At 57.6% G+C, this 21,301-nt stretch overlaps 1 protein-coding gene across 1 annotated transcript; it reads right to left on the bottom strand.

Annotated features, from left to right (window-relative positions):
- Positions 1-1,841: 1,841 nt before the first annotated feature.
- NCS1 (neuronal calcium sensor 1) lies at positions 1,842-19,036 on the bottom strand. The gene is made up of 8 exons (XM_027687738.1): positions 18,699-19,036; positions 5,988-6,012; positions 4,348-4,486; positions 3,774-3,852; positions 3,572-3,660; positions 3,182-3,259; positions 2,686-2,802; positions 1,842-2,012 (listed from the first exon to the last, which is right to left on the bottom strand). Exons 1-7 carry the CDS (start codon positions 18,760-18,762, stop codon positions 2,704-2,706), a joined length of 573 nt encoding a protein of 190 aa, XP_027543539.1. The 5' UTR covers positions 18,763-19,036; the 3' UTR covers positions 1,842-2,012; positions 2,686-2,703.
- Between the last annotated feature and the right edge of the window lie 2,265 nt (positions 19,037-21,301).

Here is a 21,301-nt window from a genome sequence, read left to right as displayed (position 1 = left end):
AAAACATGGGCACCCTCAGGGGCAGGAACTGCAGAAGAGGCAGAAATATTGCACGTGGATTTGAGGTTGGTCTCCTTGGGGACGGGGAAAGGTGGTTTTTTTACGGGCATCAGAAAGTACCATAAGCACATGGCCCTGAAACTCGGGAGCAGGACCAGCAAAGGACCAGCATCCCTGGGCTGGGGCAGCTGTCCCTGCCATGCCAGGAAGATTCAGGGAACACCAAGGCACTGCCTTTTCTGCTGCATCATGAGACACCTGTGAGGCTGTCCTCCACATCCAGCTGTCACCTCCCACTGTCATGGGGACAGTCCCCCAGCTAGGCTCGGCCACAGGAGCTGCAGACATTCTGGGATACGGCTGGGCAGAAAGATGCTGCCACCATCAGCTGGACCAGGGGTGGAAGGGTGAGCCCCCCGGGGTTGGCTTTAGGGGTCCCACAGGCATCTTGCACTTTGCTCCCAAGGGGATGCACATCTCTCCTTCCCTGGGGCAGGGGCCAAGGCAGGTGGAAACGGAGCTGTGGCAGCACCCACCCAATGCTCATTCTCCAGCAGAGATGCCAACTGTGTCCCACGGTGTGTGTGCCAGTGGGGCTGAGCCGGGGGCACATCCTGGAGTGGTGCTGGGTGACAGAGAGGCCATACAAGCAGCTCTCATGGCCGGGGCGCTGCAGCCCCACATCTGTGTGTCCCATATCCGGGTGCATATTCCTATCCCTCTGTGACATGGCCCCAGCTGGGATGGGGGGAAGGAGCAAGACGGAGCAATGCACCCCCTCTGCTCCTCCAGCCCCACTGGCACATGGGCTGATTCACAGCCACCACCAAACAGACCTTCCCACCATTTGCAAAGCAGAAAATAGCAAAGGAACCTGTTTGAATGCAAAACCCAGCTCTGGGCTCCATTAATACTTTTTCATGCAGCGAGAAAATGGAAATAAAGGAAGGAAATAGGGACGCTCTGGTGCCCAGTGGTTTCCTCACCCTGCCCGACTAAGGGATGGAGCAGCTCAGTCTGCTGGGCTGAGCGAGTCCTCACTGAGCTCCCAAAGGGAAGGGTGAACAGAAAAATGCAGGCAACAGGGAACAGGAAGAGGAAAAGAAGCTACAGCATCCCCTCCAAAGAGCAGCCAGCCCACGGAGCTTGGGATATGGGGGGGTGGGAGGAGAAGGGGGAAGGCAGATTTTTGGCTTCATTGTTATTGCAGGCTCCCGGGTCCCCGCAATAGTGTACGAGCATGTAAACCTTACAAATCCTCACCTGGGTGGGTGGACATACACACACACACACACACAAGAGACGAAACACAGCAGCAACATTTACAACAAATAAATAAGGATATCGATCGCCGAGATAGGCATATAAAAAAAAAAAAGCCTCACTTTTTTTCCACCAAAGGGAAAAAAAAAAAAAAGAACCAAACCAAAAAGCACAATACTGTCTCACCAAAAAAAAATAAAATAATAATAATATAATATATATTCCTAGTGAGCCGGGCCGGGCTGCCAGCGGCATCGTGGGTGACACCAGGACTCTGTTCCCCATCGCTGTCGGTGCCTCGGCTCCCCGGCTGCCCCACACAGGCAGCACCCCGGGGTGTGCAGCCCCCCGGTACCTTTGGGCTCTGTCTCCAGCCGGCTGGTTCCCAGGAGAGGACCACGCCAGCACATCCGCAGTCCCATCCGAAAACGTAGGAAAAGGGGAGCAAAAGGGGAGCGAGGAGGCCGGGGGGGGGAGCTCTGCCTTCGGCGACGCTCGACCCGTTCCCCCGGCCCTGAAGTCTTGGGCGTTCGCTGCCGCTCAGACCAGGGTCTGGCGCGGGGATTTTTTTTTTTGGAAAAAGCAGAAGTTGGCGAATGGCAGCGGCTGGTTCAGAGTGCAGAGAGGGGGAGTGAGCTCGCGCTGCGAGGGCATCCTTTGCTCGCGGAACAGAAAGGAAGGCCGAGAGGGACAGGCAAGCTTCGCGCGGCGGTGGTCGGATGGCACGGAGAGCGTCTTCCCCCAGGCATCTGCAGGAGAGGGCGGGGAGAAGGGAAACGGGGTGAGAAGGACGGGCAGAAATCCCCGTGGCCACCTCGCGAGACACCAGCGCAGCTGGAAAGGCAAAGCGGGAAACACAAGGGAGATTTGAAGAGCTCAGAACTCCAGTGAGGTCAAAAAACACCTCACCCCCCACGGCTGGACGCTGACTGGAGTGGGATGAACAAAATCACCCCATGAGACACCTCTACGTGGCCCCATGGGGAACAGAAGGGTCCACAGTGTGCTCAGCCCAGCATTTGTGGGATGCCACGAACCACAGAATCCCCGACAACACCAGCTCCAGGGCATAATATGATAAGATATAATATAAATAAAACATTTAATTTAATATCTTTCTGGAGCATTCCCATGCCCCCAGCATGCCAGCTGCCTGCCTGCCTCCTCTGCAGCCAGATCTGTTCATGAGAGCATGAGCTGTGCCACAGGCAAATCCCCATGGGATGTGGTCTGGGGGTGCTCTGTGGGATGGAAGGGACTGGGAGAAACCCATCAGAATGGGGCAAACATCCCCCCCTTTCTGGATCTGAGGGGGATGCCCATGTTTTGATGCTTCAGCAGAGGAGAATCAGCCAGGGAAGATGAGAAGGGCACCAGGGAGGTGGGACATGGGGCACCCCCGGCCCCCTGCACTGCACTCACCGCCGCTCGGCGCCGGGACTATACGAGCCCGTCATAGAGGGAGAGCGCCTGCACGATGGAGGGGTCGGCCTTGGAGCCCTCCTGGAATTCCTGCAGCGTCAGCTTCCCGTCTGCATTCTGGAAAAACACTCCTGTTACAGCACCACTTTGGCCCAGCTGAGTGCACCGAGCACCCCGGGACCCCGGCAGCACCCACACCATCCCACAGGGCCACCCAGGTCCTCCCCACTGCCACAGCCTCGGTTTCCCCATCAAGCCACCCACGCCTGCAGCCAGGGAGGAGTGCCACGGATGGGGCAGTGCCACCTCGGGGACCCTGAAATGGATACAGGGATCTCTGGGGGATGTGGGGGGGTCCCACAGTGATCCTGGTGGCAGCTGAGACCTTGTATTGATGGGGGAAGGAGGCACCTGCAAGAGCCGAGATGCAGAAAAGGGGCCCAAAGCACCTCCTGAATCCCTTGGCCTCAGGGAAAAAGCCCTCAAGCATCCTCACCTTGTCCATCATGGCAAAAATCCGATCCACCCTCTTCTCCGGTGTGTTCTCCTCCTCAGGAAGCTCCACTGTGTTTCCCTGCAGCAGCAGGACAGGGCCCAGTCACACACCCACCTGTGCCCTGCCTGGAAGGGGTCCCCAGGCAAGGACACAAGTTTTGTCCCCTCAACACCCCTGACATCAGGACAGAGTGCAAGGGGTCGGTGTTGGCACCAGAACCACACGCAGCAGCCAGATCCAGACCCTGTCCTGGCCATGATGGCCAAAATCCCCCATCAAAAAAGGCCAAAGAGGGAACTGGAGGTGTTTGAGCATTCCCAGAGAGACAGGCTCCAGCCCAGCAGGGACCCCCAGAGGCTGCTCAACCCATTCACACCCCACCCCACTTACCACCATCTGATAAATCGCATCCACAATGTCCAGCATCTCGTTCCTCGTGATGTACCCGTCGTTGTCCAAGTCGTACAGCTTGAACGCCCCTGCGAGCCAGAGCAACACCGAGGTGCTGGGACTGCAGCCTGTCACCCCCACGTGACATCCCCCAGCGCCCTCATGGGGCTGAGCCCATCAGCATCCCATGGGGAGCACTTACACCTCAGCTTCTCGTCCAGCGTCCCCCGGGAGGTGACTGACAGCGCCTGGATGAACTCCGAAAACTCGATTCTCCCGTCCTGGGGAAGGGAAGGAGGGGGTGAGGGTGCTGCTGCCATCCCTGTCCAGCAAAGCCCTCCCTGCCCACGTGTGCCCTCTGAGGGGGCACATCCAAGGAGGCAACAGGGAGGGAGGAGCGATGCACATTTGCCTCCAGCAGCGTGATCCGGCCGCTGGTGCCCGGCCCCGCCAGCGAGCATCGAGCATCGCTGCAGGAGCGGCTCTGGAATGTGGGGGCACTGCAAGGCTGGGCTTTTGTCAGCAGCACCAAAACATCGCGTTTCTCCTCTCTTGCTTTGCCACTTCATCGCCTTTCCCCACGTGACTGTCCTCGACTAAAATAAGCGCGGGGGCTCACTCACTCCAGCTGCGCCACTTCGATTTCACGCCCCAGGAAGCACTGGAATATTTTGCTCCTCCGGTGCTGCACAGCCGTGCTCCAAACCCATCCCACCACCACCACCACAGACACAGCCCTGGCTCCCCTGGACTGCGCCCCCGGGTCCCACACTTACTTTGTTCTCATCAAAGACATTGAAAACAAAGGTGGCGAATTTGGTCGGGTCGCCAAAGGGGAAGAACTGCTTGTAGATCTTCTGGAAGCCAGCGGCATCGAGCTGCCCACTGGGACAGTCCTTGATAAAGCCCTTGTACCTGCGGAGGGAGGACAGAGCATGGGCACCAGGAGGATCTCCCCACTGAGCCCTGGGGAGCAGGGATGAGGCTCTTCCCAGTGCTGCAGTGGGCTGGAGCTGGGAAGGTCCCCAGGTGCTCCCTGTGTCGCTCCCATCACCCACCCGCAGCCTCCCAGCCCTGTGGGATGAGGTCCCTGCGGGCAGCACAGCGAGGGTGGCAGTGGGGACAAGCAGCGAGTGGCACCGGTGACACCGAGCAGTGCCCACTGCTCCAACCTGCTGCCAGCCCACAAGTGGCAACAGAGCCACAGCCAGGCTTGTGTTGAACAGTGCCCAGGAGCTGGGAGGGGACAGGGACCCCCTGCCCAGACAGGATTGACAGCAACCCCATGTTGCAGCCATGCTCTGGTGAAAAACAACGGCACAATGGCAGCCAAGGTTCCGTGAGAGTGTTTGGGCACCAGAACAGGCTCCCCAAGGAAGTGGTCACAGCACCGAGCCTGCCAGAGGTCAAGAAGCATTTGGACAACACTCTCAGGCACATGGTGGGATTCTTGGGATATGCAGGAGCTGGACTTTGACGATCCTCGTGTGTCCCTTCCAACTCAGGATATGATTTTTGCACAACCCCAAGTGAAAGCTGCTCAGAGGAGCTGGGGGGGCACAGCGGGGTTACTGTGCCCTCGGGTGGCATCTCCAAAAACCATCAATGCTTAAACACCTCAAAAAGCCCTCGGTCCCAGCTCTGGGGACCTCGGTGCTGCGAAGTGCCACCCTGGAGGGTGTGGCACCTGTGGGTGCAGGGAGCACGCAGGGAGCACACGGGGACCACGTGGGGTACGTGAATATTATGCAACACATCGCCCAGATCTGTCAGGCTCCCGTTGCAGCGGGACGAGGGCTGGAGGAGGAGGGGAAGGGGGTGGCGAGGTGGGAAACCGAAGTGCCGGTGACATCTTTTCCACCCTGCTGCAGCTATGACTCATCGGGTGGGGGGAAGGATGAGAGAAAGAGATAAAGAAAGCAAACCTTGACTGGTGGGATAGGGAGATGAAAGGGAAGCAGTGGCTTTTCTAGGGCGCTGTGCTCGGTGGGGCGGAGGGGATGGGGTGAGAGCATGCTGCCGGCAGGAAACCATGGATCTTACCCCTGCCAGCCTCTGTGGGCCCTGCTGCAAATGGGGACATGCTGGGACAGCACCGGCCTCCTGCAGCCAAGGCTTGGCCACCAGCTGGACAGTCCCCATGTCCCCATGCCGCCCATATGGGGAGGGAAGAGCCAAGAGCTGCAGCAGTCAAGCCCCACCATGCATGAGGTGTGCAAGGAAAAAAACTCTATTTTCTTTTCTCTGCACCTTTTCCGAACCCTCTTTTTCCTATGAGGCAACACCTGCACCCTGCCCATGCCTCCTGCCCCCCCCACCTCTGCCCAGCCAGCGGGGTGGCTGAGTGCCATCAGCTCCCCTCCCCTCGCCCACATCCCCAAACCTCTGCCAGCTCACCACCACAGAGGACACTCACCACTGCTGCACCTCCTTCTCTGTGACTGTAAGAGAAAACAGGAGAAAAGAGGAAAAAAAGAGACAGGAATTTAGTGCTTTTGCTGTGACAGCTGTTCCTCTGCTCTTCTGCCAGTGGCTTCCCAGGGGGATGCCTTGGGGCTCCCATCGGTGACTTCCCTGGGAGGATGTCCCGGGGCTCCCATCAGTGAATTCCCAGGGAGGATGCCCCAGGGCTCCCATCAGTCAATTCCCTAGGGAATACCCCAGGGTTCACTTGTTCCACATGCTGCCATGTGCTCCCCACATGCCGCCATGTGCTCCCCACATGCCAGTGGCTGCTTTTGAGGCACAGTCTGCGCCACCCCAGGTGGTCAGTGGGGCCAAGGCTGCAGATGCTGGGGACATTCCAGCCCTGAAACCAGGGAGCTCCTCAAAATGTTTTGGTCCCTGCCAGGAGAGTGCAGCACCATCACTGCAAGATACTGTGGACCATGCAGGGACAGTACTGGCCCTGCCCTCCCACCTCCCCAGAGCTAAAACATCCCTGGAAACATCTGCCAAAACATCTGCTTGGAGTTAGCTCAGGGAAGGAACATGCCTGGCCCTGACATACTGAACGTGGGGCATGAGCAAAGCCCCAGAGCTGGCATCCCCTCAGGTACCAGCTGCCTCTGACCCACTTGGAGAAACATCATCAGACCCATCCCAGGGCCCTGGGAAGCTTCACCAGGCTCTGGAGAAACCCCAACAATGTACAAGCTAGAAAACAGCGAACATTGGCAATCCTGAGTGTCCCCAGCCCAGGGACAGCTGCTGGGATGGCAAATGTCCCCAGCAGAGGAAAGGCTCTGATGGGATGCGGGATGCTGGGCAGGGGCCTGGCACCCATCCCTGCTTGTCCCACTGCAGGAGCAGTGCCTGGCCAGAATGCCAGCAGGGAGCCCCGTGCCAGGGGGTGGGCACAGGGGGGAACAACCTCATTAGTCATTTCTTTTGCATCGTGCATCTAACAAATGGTAGAAAAGCCACAGGTCTGAAAGGCGCGGGGATAATGAGGCGAGCGGAGATGTCAATGTGCAAACGGCTGATAAAAATAGAGACCCAAGACACATCAACAGATGCCAATTACCTTGGATGGCAAAAAAAAAAGAAAGAAAGCAATTTTCCATCAGGAAGATTTGTAACGTGCCTGGCCGAAGGTGCAGAGCGCAGAGGCGAGGGCCCCCCTCACCATGTGCTGGCTCCAGCATCCCTGTGGGCAGGAATTGCTGTGCCCAAGGCTGTCCCCGTGCATTGGGGGTCCCTCCATCCCAGCTCAGGGGTTGCTGGAGGGACAGAGGCTGCAGTTCTCCCAGGAAGGGCTACCCCAGGCTCCCCAGGGAGTTGGCACAGGGCAGCAGCACCTGCAGTGCCACCATGGGGTGTCTGGGCAGCCGCACCCCACAAGAGGTGGGGCAGGCACAGGGATGCTTGGCACCTGGGATGAAGGACACCAAGGGCTTCGGCTGCACCGCAGGAGGGATTTGGAGAGTTGTTTGTTTTGGCAGAAGAGCAGACAGGGGAAAGGACAGAGGTCTCCTATCAGGAGGGAGCCAGAAAGGACATGCTGGCTGCAGCTGAGCTGGGGTGGGCTAAAACAACAGTCATGCCAGTCCCAAGGGATTTCCCCATCCCAAAAAAAGGGTTGCACAGAAGCATCCTTCCAAAAGAGAGATGCTGAGTGACATCTCTTACAGGAACAGGCTTCTCTGCACACATTCCCTACAAGCATCGACACACTGGCCATGACACCCACCTCGAGGATCCCCAGGCACCAGCTCTGCAGCCCCAGTCAAGCCCAAGCGGGCACCACGAAGGGCAGGTGGAAGGAGGAGGAGGAGGGTGAGCAGCAGGACTTCGGGCAGCCCTTGGGGCAGGTGAAAGGAGCCAAAGCAGCAGCCTGAGGCTGCAGTCAGGGCTCAGCTCAGCTCCTTCAGGCAAATCGCCTTCTGCTCTCTCTTGTTCGACTGCGTTTCCCCCAACGTGCTATTTTGGGCCCGGGAGCTGCCTTTCAACTCCAGCAGGAAACAATTAAGAAATTTGTGCTTTTTTTAGTACAGGAGAAATGCTGGTAATGATACGCTCGGGCTGAGGAGGGAGGGAGGGATGGAGCCAGCTCCCCTCGTGCCGCAGGAGGGATGTGTGATGCTCCCAGGAGAGGCTTTTCCGACGGAGGAAACCACTCAGGTGCCAGCCTGAAAATCAGCACGGGGCTCCCGAGGAGGGATTTGTTAATGTGCATCCTGGAATGGAGCCATGCAGAGCCCCATCCCTCCTCCAGCACACGGGCACCAGTGCCTGTACTCCGGGTGCGGAGGAAGCTGTGGGGTTTGCTCTGGGGTGGGAGCACAACCTCATCTTCCAGCCCTTGGAAAACCACCCATCCCTGGGTGCACCCCTCCAAATCTGCCACCAAATCTCCCCTCTCCACAGGGGCAGAGTGTTCCCAGTGCAGGGAAACGCCCCGGCCCTGATCCAGCGTGGCTGTGGCCAGGTGAGCGGGGCCTGAGCTGTACCTGCCTCCCTGTGTCTGCTGCTGCGGATCTGGGACAGATGATGACTTCATGATTGTCCCTTCCCAGCCACTCCGACCTTGCTGGGTGTGGCAGCCAGTGGAACCGATTAGGGATGCTAATGCCGAGCCCGGCAGCTGGACCTGCAGACAGGGAAGCCCTGGGGACACACCACTGAGTGTGTGACTGAGTCACCTGTCCTGAGGCTGAGGACAGGAGACACACAGAGAGGCAGGGCTGTCCCTCCACTCACCCGGATCCACGCTCTGCAGCTCCCCGGCACGCAGAGCCCAGCCAAGCTCACAGAAAGTGCCCGTGTGGCAGCGGCGGCTGCTGCATTTCCCTCCGCCGGCATCGATTACGGCGCGATGCTGAGCCGATACACATCAATTTGCCGCGATATAAACCTCAGCCAGGTGTGCCCCCGGCGCACAAGGACAAGGGGGTGACCCACAGCAGCCCCACTGCAGCATCACAGCGGAGCAGAGCCGAGCTCCGGCTAAGCCGGGACTGAGCCGGGCTCAGCTGCCGTGCCGGGCTCCAGGGACCGCCGCTCCCGCAGCCGCTGTGGGGAGGGCTATAAATAGCACACGTAGCAGCTTGTTAGTAGCAGCGTGCCCCGGGATCCTTGGGGATGAAAGGCGCTAAATAAAGGCAGAGTATTAGCATTCGTTGTGAACCGCAACGCTGGAAGAGGCATCGCCGAGCCGGGAGCCCCGGGCTGCGCGCCGCAGACGCCGGCCCCGCAGGAACATCACCGCATCACCGCACGGCAGCAGCGACAGCGCATCAGCGACAGCACATCGCTGTTCCTGCTGCTCCTAGCAAAGAACAGGGAATCGCCGAGCGAGGGGTTCACACCGCAGGCAGGGCAGGCAGTGGGGACAGGGACAGGCAGTGGGAACAGGCACCCAGAGCAGCTCGGGAGCTGCCCCGCACGGCCAAACTGCGGCCACGGGCCCTCGCTGCCCTTGGCAGCACTGGTCGGTCCGCTCCTGCTCCCGCCTCAGCTGGCAGGAGGGTTTTGGCTGCTCATCGCACAGAGGGGCAGAGCCTCCAAGCAGCCCCCGGCACCCTCCTCCCAGCTACCGGTACCCAAACCCCCCCAACCCTCTCCCCCCCCACCTCTCCATCAATCCCAGCGGCACAGGCGAGGACTGACAGCTCCGTCACCACCCGCCCTTCCCGTGCCCCCTCTCCTCCCACCACCCAGCTGCCACTGCAGCAAGATTCAGCTCTGGTTAATCAGTGCTCAAGCCTGTTAATTTGTGTTTTCCAGGCAGCGAGGAGAGGAGGGACCCGGGACTGCAAATCCCCATCGGTGCCCCTGCTGCAGGGGAGCTCACTGCTCGCTGGACCGTGGCAGGGCCGGGGCAGCAGGAAGGAGGGCAGGAGGTGGCCAAATTCAAAACGCTTCAGGGACCCCTGGCCACAGTGGGATTCGTGAGGTGACATGATGTTGCAGCCTCACAGGGGCCGTGGCCACCACCACCTTATCAGGAAACCAGTTAATTATTTCCAGCCACAAAGTGGCTTCCCTCACTGCCACAGGGCATTCCAGCTCTGCTGGGTCATGGGCTCTGCTGCCAACCCACAGCCAACTGGTCCAGCACCACCCACTGAGTCATGGCAGGGTCTGCTTCTCTTTCACAGGGTCCTCACAGGTTCCTGGGCATCCCAGGCTGGGGGAGCCAGCTTATCAACCTAAACTGGGCTCCCACTGGGTTTGAGGCTGCCTAAACCTGCTGTGGGTGCTCAACACAGCCACAAGATAATGGGAAACTGGGCACCCACATGCGTTCAGTGGGTGCTCCTGCATGAGCAAAGTGTGTGCTCAGGCATGAAGGACTGGGGCAGTTAGGCCTGCACTAACTGGGCACCCATGGCTGAGCCAGATGGGCACTCATGCAAAAATACACCGGGAGATCATGCATGGACTAATTGGACACTCATGCATAAATCATGTGGGTGCTTCTAGGTGAACTAATTGGGTGCTCATGCATGAACTGCCAGGGTGCTGAGGCGTGAGTGAAAGGGGCTCTCATGCATGAGCCAGCTGGGGGCTCATGCATCAATTTTTTGTGGTATTCATGAATTTCTGGGGCACTCATGCACGGACTAATTGAGCAGTCACGCGTCAACTCGCTGGGCACTCCTGCGTGAACTAATTGGGCACTCATGTGTAAATTAGTGTCATTAGTAGATAACACACTTGTGCACGTACTAATTGGGCACTCAGGTGTGAGTGGATCAGGTGCTCATGCATAAATTAATTGGACACTCAGGCATGAACTGGTTGGAGACACATGCACCAATTAACTGGGCACTCATGCATCAGCCACCAGGGCACTCATGCAGGGAAAAGCGTGCAATCCAGCATGAATTAACTGGGCACCCATGCATACATCAACTGGGTGCTCACATGTAAATTAATTGTGCGCTCATGTGTGTGTTAATTGGGTGCTCATGCGTGAACTTATTGGGCACGGATGAGGAAATGACTGGGGTGCTCATGCGTGCGCTGATCGGTCCCTCATGCGTAAAATACCAGGGTGCTCCAGGGTGAGCCCCGCACACCCTGCAATTTATGCCCAACACACTCCGCCCCTTGCCTCTGGGAAACACATATTTAAGAATTTTCTGAATATAACTCTGATACAAACTCCACTTTCAACATCATCACAATGTTAATATTGACCAATTACGAGCTCCGAGCTCCCTCCCACCCGGCTCGGCAGCGTGTGCGTGCGCTCACTCCGATTTCACTCCAACCCCTGGGAGACAGATTCGGGCTCAGCATCACAGTCTGAACAAACACCGCTGTAGAAGACCCCTCAGAGTGACCACTGGGCTGGGTACAGCAGGTACTCTGTGCAGATTTCACACCTGCAAACACAGACCCAGGCTGAACTCCATACCAATGTCCTGGTTAACCATTACAGAGCAGACGGTCACACGCCCTATGTCAGGGCTCAGCTCCAGCTCCAGGGCCACCAGATTGCCCAGGCTGGGCTTTGCTCCTGCTTCTGGGTGGCACAGGGACAGCTCTGGGGAAGAGGCATTAAAACATGACCCTGGCACCAGAAAACAACCACGGCAGGGACCTGCCCAATGACATTTTCTTTTGCTCCCAGAGATGACCAGCTGCACCTTGCCCAAACCACCCCATCTCAGCCCCATGCTCATCCCTGTTCCCAGACACATCACCCACAGGCTGGGGTGCCCCCATACAGGTATCCATCCCTGCAACATCCCAAAGGGAGGTGGGAGCAGCCCCACTCTGTTGTCACCGACACAGCTGGAGCTGCCTACCTGTTGGAGCAGGACATCCCCATCCCAGCTCGCCAAATTTGACTTCTCTCCCCATCAGACACACACATTGCCAGTACTGTGGCGGGTTCAGGAGCCTCCGAGATGTTGGGAGCACAAGCCCGACAGTGTTATTGGCGTCATTTGTCACGGAGACACGGAGCGACACGCGGGAGCGCTGCCTGTGCGTTTGGCACTTCCTCACCATTAGTGGTCTGTCTTGCTCCCAGATTGGATAAACAGGTCCATGAGCAGTTCTGTTCTCATCTCCCCCGGGGCCGGTACCAACAGGAAAGCCAATATGCAGTTGAAATCCTTTTTAGACTTTATTAAATATTTAAGGGCCCGACATTAGGCTTTGGAAATTGGGTTTAGGGAAAAAGCAGCAGTTGCTCTTTGCAGCAAAGGCAGCAGAGGAAGGGCAAAGGACGGTGCCTTCATTTGGAAATTAATGAATCAGATTGGAGCATCCCCACAGCAGGAACTGGTGGCTGTGACAGGTCCATCCCAGGCTGGATTTAATCCCGGCTTCCCCATGAGCCAATGCAGCAATGCCCTGGTGGAGCTGAGCATCCCCAGTACTGCTGGAAACAGGCATGGAACAGGCCCACTGCCCAGCTGCTTCCTGCCCCCTGCTCAATCCATCCCTTGGCCACAGGGATTTCAGCATGGCCTTGCACTCCAATGTGCTGTCCCCAACCCACGGAGCGATTCCTGCCCCAGGCAGAGGAGAAAACTCCCCTCTGGAGGGGAAGGGAAGCCTCTCCAGCCCAGTCATTGCTCCCTGGAGCCAAAGGAAAGTCAGAAGGATTCTGAGGGCAAAGCCTCACTGACAGCAGGGCCACCTCTGCCACCCTCCTGGTCTCTCCTGCAGGAACCAGAGCTCACCAAGGGGCACATCCAGAGCAGCTCCATGTGGTCCGGCCATCAATCAGAAGATGCTGGAGAAACACAGGTGGCTGAAGCAGTGGACAAAGCACAGGCAGCCCTCCTTCCAGTTGGAAAGCAAAAACATGCCTTGAAGGGAGAACATGCTGGAGCTGTGAGGAGGGAGCCCTGTGCTGGCACCACCAGGCTGAGGAACCCACAGCAATGGAGATGAGAGCGACACACCCTGTCCTGGGCTGAGCACCTCACGGCCACCCCTGCCCAGGGCACAAAACCTGGCTCCCCTTGCCATCCAGCTCCAGGAAAACAAGGAGGGGAGGGAGGATCAAAGCAACCCCACAAATGTCACCCCGATAACAGAGCGAGCGCATCCGCAGGCTCCTCCCTGAAGCAGCCGCTTCCTTTGATGCCTTCAGAGCTTCTTGTTTCACAACCTTAATTATAGCGGCAGCAGCAAAGGTCAGGAGAGTGGTTAAGCAGATCCATTAACATGTCAGGGGATAAATGAAATGTGATTCTTCTGATGCCGGAGCAGCAGCGGCGCGAGCGCGGCTGGCGGGGACGGCTGCTCCGCTCTGCCGCAGAGGGAACCCTCAGGGCCCTCGGTCACGTCCCCACCTTCCCATCCCAGCACTGCAAGCAACTGCCAGGGATCGCAAGGACTCCTCAAAATTTGCTTTTGACACCCCAAAACTTGCTCTGCTTTTATCAACCTACGGGATCCCAGGTCCACGCGCACATGGGGTGCCCAGTCGTGAGATTCACTGGGAGCAGGTTGGGGTCTCCTTGGGGAAGGGGCTGGAGATGGCTCCAGACTGTCACAGCCCTCTGAAGGCAGCACAGCAGGTCCCCACCAAACTTGCAGTGAACATGAACCACAACAACCACCTTCACAGCTCTGGGTTACATGTGGCTGCAGTAAAAACAGGGCAAAACCAAATGCCAGCCCCTGGGCATCCCTCTGGCATATCCTGCCCATCATCCTGCCTTGGGACCCCAAGCCCTGTCCAACCTGGCCTTGAATACTTCCAGGGATAGGGCAGCCACAGCTCCTCTGGGCAACCTGTGCCAGGGCCTCACCATCCTCACCATCAAGAATTTCTTTTCTAATATCCAACCTAACCCTGCCCTCCCTCAGTCTGAAGCCATTCCCCCTTGTCCTGTCACTCCATCCCCTGTTAAAAGTCACCCATCACTGTGGAAATTCCACCCAGCATTGCCACCGAGGGATAATGGGTCCGTAGCCACCCAGCCAGCTCACCCCACTTTTTGCTGGATGAGCAACAGGCGGGATTTCAACACGAACCAACCTGGCAGAGAAACCCAGTGCCTGGGGCCAAACACTCTGGAGGCTAAAAATAAACCAGCAGCAGTGGGGAGCTACCGAGGTCCCTCCTCTGCTCCTGCCCACCGCCCCAGCAGCACATTTCCCCAGCACAGGGGCGGCACGATGGAGTAAAGCCCCAGCCTGGTTCCCCCAGGGAGGAACCGAGTGATTTTCCTGGCTGAAAAAACTGCTGCGATCGTAGAATTTCCTTTCCTTTCCCACAGAATTCCACCCGCCGCCACGTACCCCCGTAACTACAAATCAATATGTTTATCATTTGCTCTTAAACTAATGCCCATTAATTCCCTGCATTACTGTCGAGCAACAGAGCCAATTTTGTGGCTTATTGTAAGAGAGCAGAAAATGATGATGCCGGAGTGAGTTTAAAAATCCACAAAATAGATCACAGTGGGTGGGACGCGGTGCTTGGGAAAAGAGCATCTTCCTCTCCCCGCACCCACTTTGCAGCCTGGGTGCCGTTTTGGCACCCTTGCCGTGGCTCCCACGCCTTCACTGGAGCCCCACTGTGGCCTCCAGAGCACCAGGACCATCCCCCTGATCCCAACCCAGCCCCAGCAGTGATGCTGCTGCACCGACAGGGTTCCGAGCGTGACGGATTGCTCAGCTATTGCAGTTGGCATCAAAAATAATACAGCGTTAGTTCTGCACACGGGCAATGCAAAGGGAACCCTGAAAGCCAATCTTCCCCAAAAACATTAAAAAAAAAAGGGCTAACATGCCTTTCTGAAACAACCTCACGTTGTTAAGTCTGCTTCATGATTTCAAGGGTTGCCAGTGCTGTGGCTGGGCTGGCCTGGGAGCGCTGCTGCAAGAAGGGACACTTGGCACTGTATTTCTCTCCCAATTTCTCTCCCAGGAGTCCATGTCAAGCCATTTCCACCCAGGACACATACTCTGCACCCACAACTGCACATCTGCACTTTACACACTTTATGCAGGCTGCAGCCACACCCCAGGACCTTCATAAATCTCCAGCTTAGCAGAACCCTCTGAATGGCCCCACAAGGCTCTTAAGCAGAAACCCAAGTCCCACAGTGGCCCTTGAGCAACCTGAGCACCTGGCTCAGGTTTAAATCTCCATAGAAGAGGGGTTGTCAGACGTGATCCAGGGAGGATGGTGGTTCCTTCAAGTCTCAGGAGTTACCACCTCGAGGAACACAACACAAAACTGCATCTCTGAGCTACCCCAACGAGGCATGAGGAAGATTAATAAATTAATTATTATAAAGCACTTTGAGGGCTTTCAGATGAAAGGATGTATAGAAGTACAAAGAATTGCATAATTTATTATTCAGTATTATTCTCACTAGGCATTGGCTTCTCCTGCATGCTCCTGTGTGGCACCAACCTGGCCTCTGAGGAGGGTTAAATCCTCACCCCTCAGCCTGGCTCTCCCCACCAGCGCTGCTCCAGCACCTGGCAGATGGGTGAGCGTGGCACTGCCAGGCACTCAGGTGCCTGGAGATGCAAGAAGTGCACATGGTGATGGGTCCAAACCAACAGAACTTGGGCAGCCAGCACTTCAAAGAAGCCCTCAGATGTCCTTCTCTGCCTTTAGGTGTCCAAGTGCCATTAAAATCTGGCCCCCAGCACTGTAAGTCAGGAGCAGAGTGGGGAGGGGAGCCAAGAGACGAGGTTTCCAGGCTCCTGCCTTTCCATGTCCGGTTCCCAGCAGGGCCTGGGACAACCTGCTCTGCATCCATGCAGTAAAACATTTCTCACAGAGGCCGCTGACGGCAGCTCTGCAGCATCCTCAGCTCAACCACCTTGCCTACAATTGTCCTGGCACGTGAAACATCCCAGACTTCTCTCCTGGCTGTTCCCACCACCTGCTTGTACCAGGATTGCTATGACCAATAAAATGCCACAAATAGGAGATGGAAGCCCCAGAGGGGACAGGGGACACAAGAAGCCACCAGGCACTGGAATACCACTGAGGAGACACCGGCAGGGACTGCAGTGTCCCATGGATGAGATAAATGTGCAGAAAAGCCGTGTGGGGTGGGGAAAGGGAGGCTGACATCTCCCCATCCCTCTGATCCTGCAGAACCGAGAAGGGGCTTTTTGTTATTTGCTTCGTTTTGTGTGGAAATCACACAAACAGAAAATGATGCAATGGAAGGAAATCCCAGCGTGGGAGAAGCCCTTCACATACCACAGCCACGGCTCACACTGCCACAGGAACCTCCCTGGGATAAAAGCTGGTCCCCATCATTACCTGCCAGTTTCAGGCTCCCAGAGACATCTGCCCAGATGTGCTGTAGCAGCAGCAGGAACAGCACCGTGCACGAGGCAGGGATGGCATCTGCTCAGTAATGTGGCAGCCAGAACATGGGATGGGCACCACAGGCCAGGGATGCTCTTAGGATGGTCACCAGTGTCTGACAGAAAGGTGCTGAAATACCACCGTGCTGTGGAGCAAAACCCCCCAAGCAGGCCCCACAAATCCATGGATTTGTGGATATGATTATCCCCTGCTCCAGCTGTTCCAACAGCCACAGCACAGGGGTCTGGATCAGTCCCTCCCGCCGTACTCAGCACAGCCCTGCCCTCCTACCTGCCTCTCCTCTGCCTGGATTCCCCAAAACACAGAAGGAAATTAATATCTTTCCAATCTCCCAGGGTCTGAAGATAAATCAGAGGCTCTCAGCTGTGCCTGGGAGGGCCCTGTGAAGTGCTTTGCCAGACAAGGGAATGCACGCTCGCCTTGACAGCTGCAGAAAAGGGGCAGAAACGCTCAGCAAAAGTAATTAATCCCAGAGACGAGAGGTGGAATGAGCAGAGATCAACAAACAGAGTCTGGAATTAGCGACGGCTCTCCCTGACAGGCACCACACCACCAGCCACACGCTGCTGGAGCACGTTGGGATGCTGCACCAGGCTCTGGCCATGCCAAGAGCCATGTGCTGCCTCGTGGTGCGGCTGCCAGGTGCCGCTGCCTCACCTGCACAGGTACATGGGTCTGTTGCACCTTGGCAAAGAGGCAGTGAGAGGTCCAGAGCAGGCAGGCAAATCCACAGGCAGGCTGGGAACTCACCAAGGGAGAGATGGGAGAACCATAACCTTTCTTGGAAAGAGTGCAGTGGAAAGAGGAGGGCACCCGAAAGAGAGGAGCAGAAAGTTGGGAATGAAGTGATGCAAAAGGCAATGACTCTCTGCTGGCCTTATCCAGCGAAGAAACATCCCTGTGCCTACAGATGATGGTTTCAGCAGCACCGTGTTTGGGTGGCCATGGCTGCAGGTAAGACAAGGGAGATCACTCCCATGTGCCCCACATCGACTGCACCTTCCTGGCACAGAGAGGAGCCACCCCAAGGGTGCAGAAAGCCCAGCACACAGGAGATCACCAGCAGATGAGGCTGTGCTGGGGCTGGCTGTCCCCAGACCCCTCTCCACCAGAGATCAGATCGTCACAGTGGCTGCAATTGCAGCACAGCAATAACTGTACCTGGCCCAGTGTGGCTGCACTTGCTGTGGGTGACAGCTGCAGTGAGGACACCAAAACCCAGGGCTCAGACAGGGGCTGTGCCCAGCCAGCACTGCCTCTTTCTCACTATTTCTTCTCCCTGAGCACTTTGAGGAAGCCCAGCTGGGGTACCCCAACCATCACACCCTCTCTGGCTGTGAGGACATGCCCCCCCCCACAACCTGCCCTCCTCCTGCCTGCTCTGCCACGGCAGAGAGCAACCCCGCGTGTAGGGTTGTGCAATGCACCAGTATTGCCTCTTCTCCATATGGGAGAACTTGCTGCATCCTAATCTATTGCCTTTTTGGGTAAGCGCTGCCGTGGGACTGCAGCAATGACAGCGGGGAGAGCTCGCAGGTCTGCTGCACGTTAAGGGAATATCTGCGACCTGCAAGCGGGGAGGCAAACTTGAGCCACCAAAGCCTTTGTTTCCTTTGTGCATCCTTCAGGAAAAAAAAACACCCTGATTTTGCTAAAACTGGATGGCTCAGGCACCAGCCACGTTAATAAGATTAACGTGGAGGTCCAGACGGGAAAGCCACTCGCTTAGAAAATCGGGTTATTAAACCGATACTGAGCTACTCAGAAAAATACCGAACTCGCCGGTGTAGGTCTCTTCACTTCAGAGCGCAATAACAAAGGGAACCCCTCCAACTAACGCACCCAAACTTTGGAAGCCACCCAGACGCTCAGCTCCCCGCTCCGGGAGCTGCTGCCTGGCTCCGAGGAGGACAATCCCCGCGGCGGGCCCTGGGTACCGGGGGCCGGGCAGCCCGGGGAAAGGATGCTCGGGGCATGGGCGGGGGGTCGGCGAGCGAGGGCGCGATGCTCCGGTGGGCGCCGCGGGCGGGCAGGATGCGGCCCTGGCCCCGCCGTTCCCGGAGGCTCAGAAATAGGCCACGGAGGATGGTTTTCTGTAAGAAAACGGCGCGTTCCCCTGGCTCGCTGCCCCTCTCCGTGTCTCCGCTGCCTTATGGGTTTTTTCCTCCTCCCAAGCCAATCCCTGAATTCTTCCAACAAAGCCCGGCCGAGCCTGCGCCCTCCCCGGGAGCGGCCCCGCAGGAACCGCCGCTTCGCCGCGGCACCGACCCGGGGGGAGCGGCGGCACCGCGGACCCCCCCCCCGCACCCCCGGCATCCCCCCGGCGAGCCCCCCGGGGGCACTCACAGTACGTTTTCCTGGTCAGCTCCTCCACAACTTCAGGCTTCAACTTGCTGTTGGATTTGCCCATGGTGGCGGCAGCGCCTCTGAGCCCGCCGCCTCCCGGCCTCGCTGCGGGGCTCGGAGCGGCGGGGCCGCTGCCTCGGCGGGGCTCCCGGCCCGGCTACATCCCGCGGGGGGCGGCGGCGCGGCCGGCGGGGGGGGGGGGGAGCGGAGAGGGGTCTTTGTTGGCGGGGCTCGGCCGCAGAGCCGCGCTGCGGGGCCGCCCTGCGTGTGCGTGTCCGTGTGCGTGTCCGTGTGCGTGTCCCCGGCTACAACGCGCCCTCCCCGCCCTCCGCCGCCGGGCGCGGAGCGGCCGCGGGGGCGCGGAGGGGCGGGTGGGGGGCGGCGCGTCCCGCCCCGCGCTGCGGGAGCGGGATGGGGAGCGCGATGGGGCGGGTTGGGGAGGAAGGAATTCCGGCACGGCCCCGCCGCTCCCCATGGAGGGAGGGGGATTCCAGAGCGGCCCCCGCCGCCGCGATAATCCCCCCATCCCGCCCCGAGCCGCTCCGCAGGGATCAGCGGGAACAGACTGGGGGGCGCTGGGGGTCGGGGCGCTGCCCCGGGGGGGGTTGATGGGCAGCTGAGGGGTGAGGAGAGAGGGGATCCGGGAGCTGGCGGTGGGAACACGGAGGATGGAGGGAGGCTGAGCTCGGAGTGCGGGGGTGACCTTGGTGGGACAGCAATGCCTCCAGCTGTAGAAGCACCTTCCAACACCTTTGTGCCCCAGCTGAAGTGGGGTCTGCTTGCAACTTGGAGGAATTGGATCCTTGTGGATCCCTTCCAGCTCAGGACATTCAGGCTGAGAGAACTCTGGGTGTTCAGACTGTGGAAGAGAAGGCTCTGGGAAGACCTTGGAGCCCCTTTCAGTGCATAAAGGGGCTACAAGAGAGTTGGAGAGGGACTTTGGACAAAGGCGTGGAATGACAAGACAAGGAGGAATGGCTTCAAACTGAAAGAAGGCAGGTTTAGATTAGATATTAGGAAGAAATTCTTTTCCTGTGAGGCACTGACACAGGTTGCCCAGAGAAACTGTGGCTGCCCCAGCCCTGGAAGTGTTCAAGGCCAGGTTAGATGGGGCTCTGAACAACCTGGTGTAGTGGAAGGTATCCCTGCCCATGACAGGGGGGTTGGAAGGAGGTTAAAATCCTTTCCAAGCCAAACCATTCTGTGACTCTACAGTTCTCTCAGCCCAGGGCTCCTGTGAGCCTTCACTCACTCCCTGCAACGTGCATATAGAGAGACCAAATTCAATGGCTTCAAAAAGCCCACAGATTCAACCTACAGCAGGTTTGTGGTGCAACCAGGAAACCATACAAGTGCTAAAAGCCGTGGCACCCAGCTTTTCCACCACCTCAAACTCACGCAGGGTTTTATGCCTCCACAAAAGCTCTCTGTGTCTGTGCAGTCATTAGCTGTACCGATGCACACGATAAATACAGTTTTCTTCCCGCCTGTGTTGCAATGAGGGCCCTGCTGGAGCTGCCCAGGCATGCCTGGACTGCTGTGGTAGCAGCCAAGGAGGGGGAAAATCTGTGCCTGGATACCTGTCTGCAAGGCTGCAGAGAGCCCAACACAACACTTACTGAGGGCATTTGCAGAGGGGACGGGGAAGCGCAGCTGACACAGCGCTGCTCTCCCCACCTTTATTGTTTTTAACCAGCCAAATGTTGCCTGACACTTCTCCAGGGATACGTTCCCCAAGTGGATGTTTCTGAAACGCCTCCTCTGCTGTTCCCCAGCCTCACACAAACGAGCTCGTTATGGCAGAAGGGTATAAAAACACCATCAGCGTGTCCCAGCAGTGGCACACCCTGGGGGCGAGCTGGGGGGACAGCACTGAGCCATGAGGGACTGGCAACACGTGGCAGTGGGAGCTCTGCGAGGCTCGTGTCTCCCCTCCAACCCCTCCCAGCCACTTCCAACATTTGCAGAGCTTTTAGGGACAAAGGCCTGCCCGTGACTCCGGCACAGGCCTCAGCAGATTCCAGCTTGGGGCTCAGATGTGCTGCAAAACGCCCTGTGCAGCCCCTTCTTTGCTGCCCATCAGCAAAACACCATATTTTGCAGTGTTTTTCTTCCTCTGTGGTCCCTGGGCTGTAACTGTGTCGCAGCAGGTGTGTCCTGATGTGTGCAGAGCACAACCTGTCCTGCTCCCAACTGGGGGGACCAGCGAGGTCCCAAACCTTCTCTGCACAGCACAGGCATTTTAGCACAAGCTCTGCTGCTGCAAAACTGATGTTAAAGGGATTTAATTCTATTTAAAACTCTACCCTGCCTCCACCACGGAGGAGAGAGCTCAGATCACACAGACGAGAGGAGAAAAGTAATCGGAAACTGTGCAAGTCAGTCACTTTCGCTTCCTAATTATTAGCTTTAACCCTATTATTGTTTAAATAACAACACCAGTGGCATTTTCTGGGATAAAGTGACATTTCTACAGCCAGAGAAAGACAGCCCTAGCCCGGAAAGACTCCTGGGGCTGATGGGATTGAAATCTAAAGAGTGACGGGGCACAAGACAATCGTGCCCAGCTGAGTGTGGTCAGTGTGCCGGGGAGGGAGTTGGGT

This window comes from Neopelma chrysocephalum, unplaced genomic scaffold (genome assembly GCF_003984885.1).
Source record: "Neopelma chrysocephalum unplaced genomic scaffold, ASM398488v2 Primary Assembly neopelma1_74, whole genome shotgun sequence".
Classification (NCBI taxonomy): Eukaryota; Metazoa; Chordata; class Aves; order Passeriformes; family Pipridae; genus Neopelma; species Neopelma chrysocephalum.
Note: the sequence above shows the minus strand (reverse complement) of the source record. Positions and strands in the feature narration are given on the sequence as shown.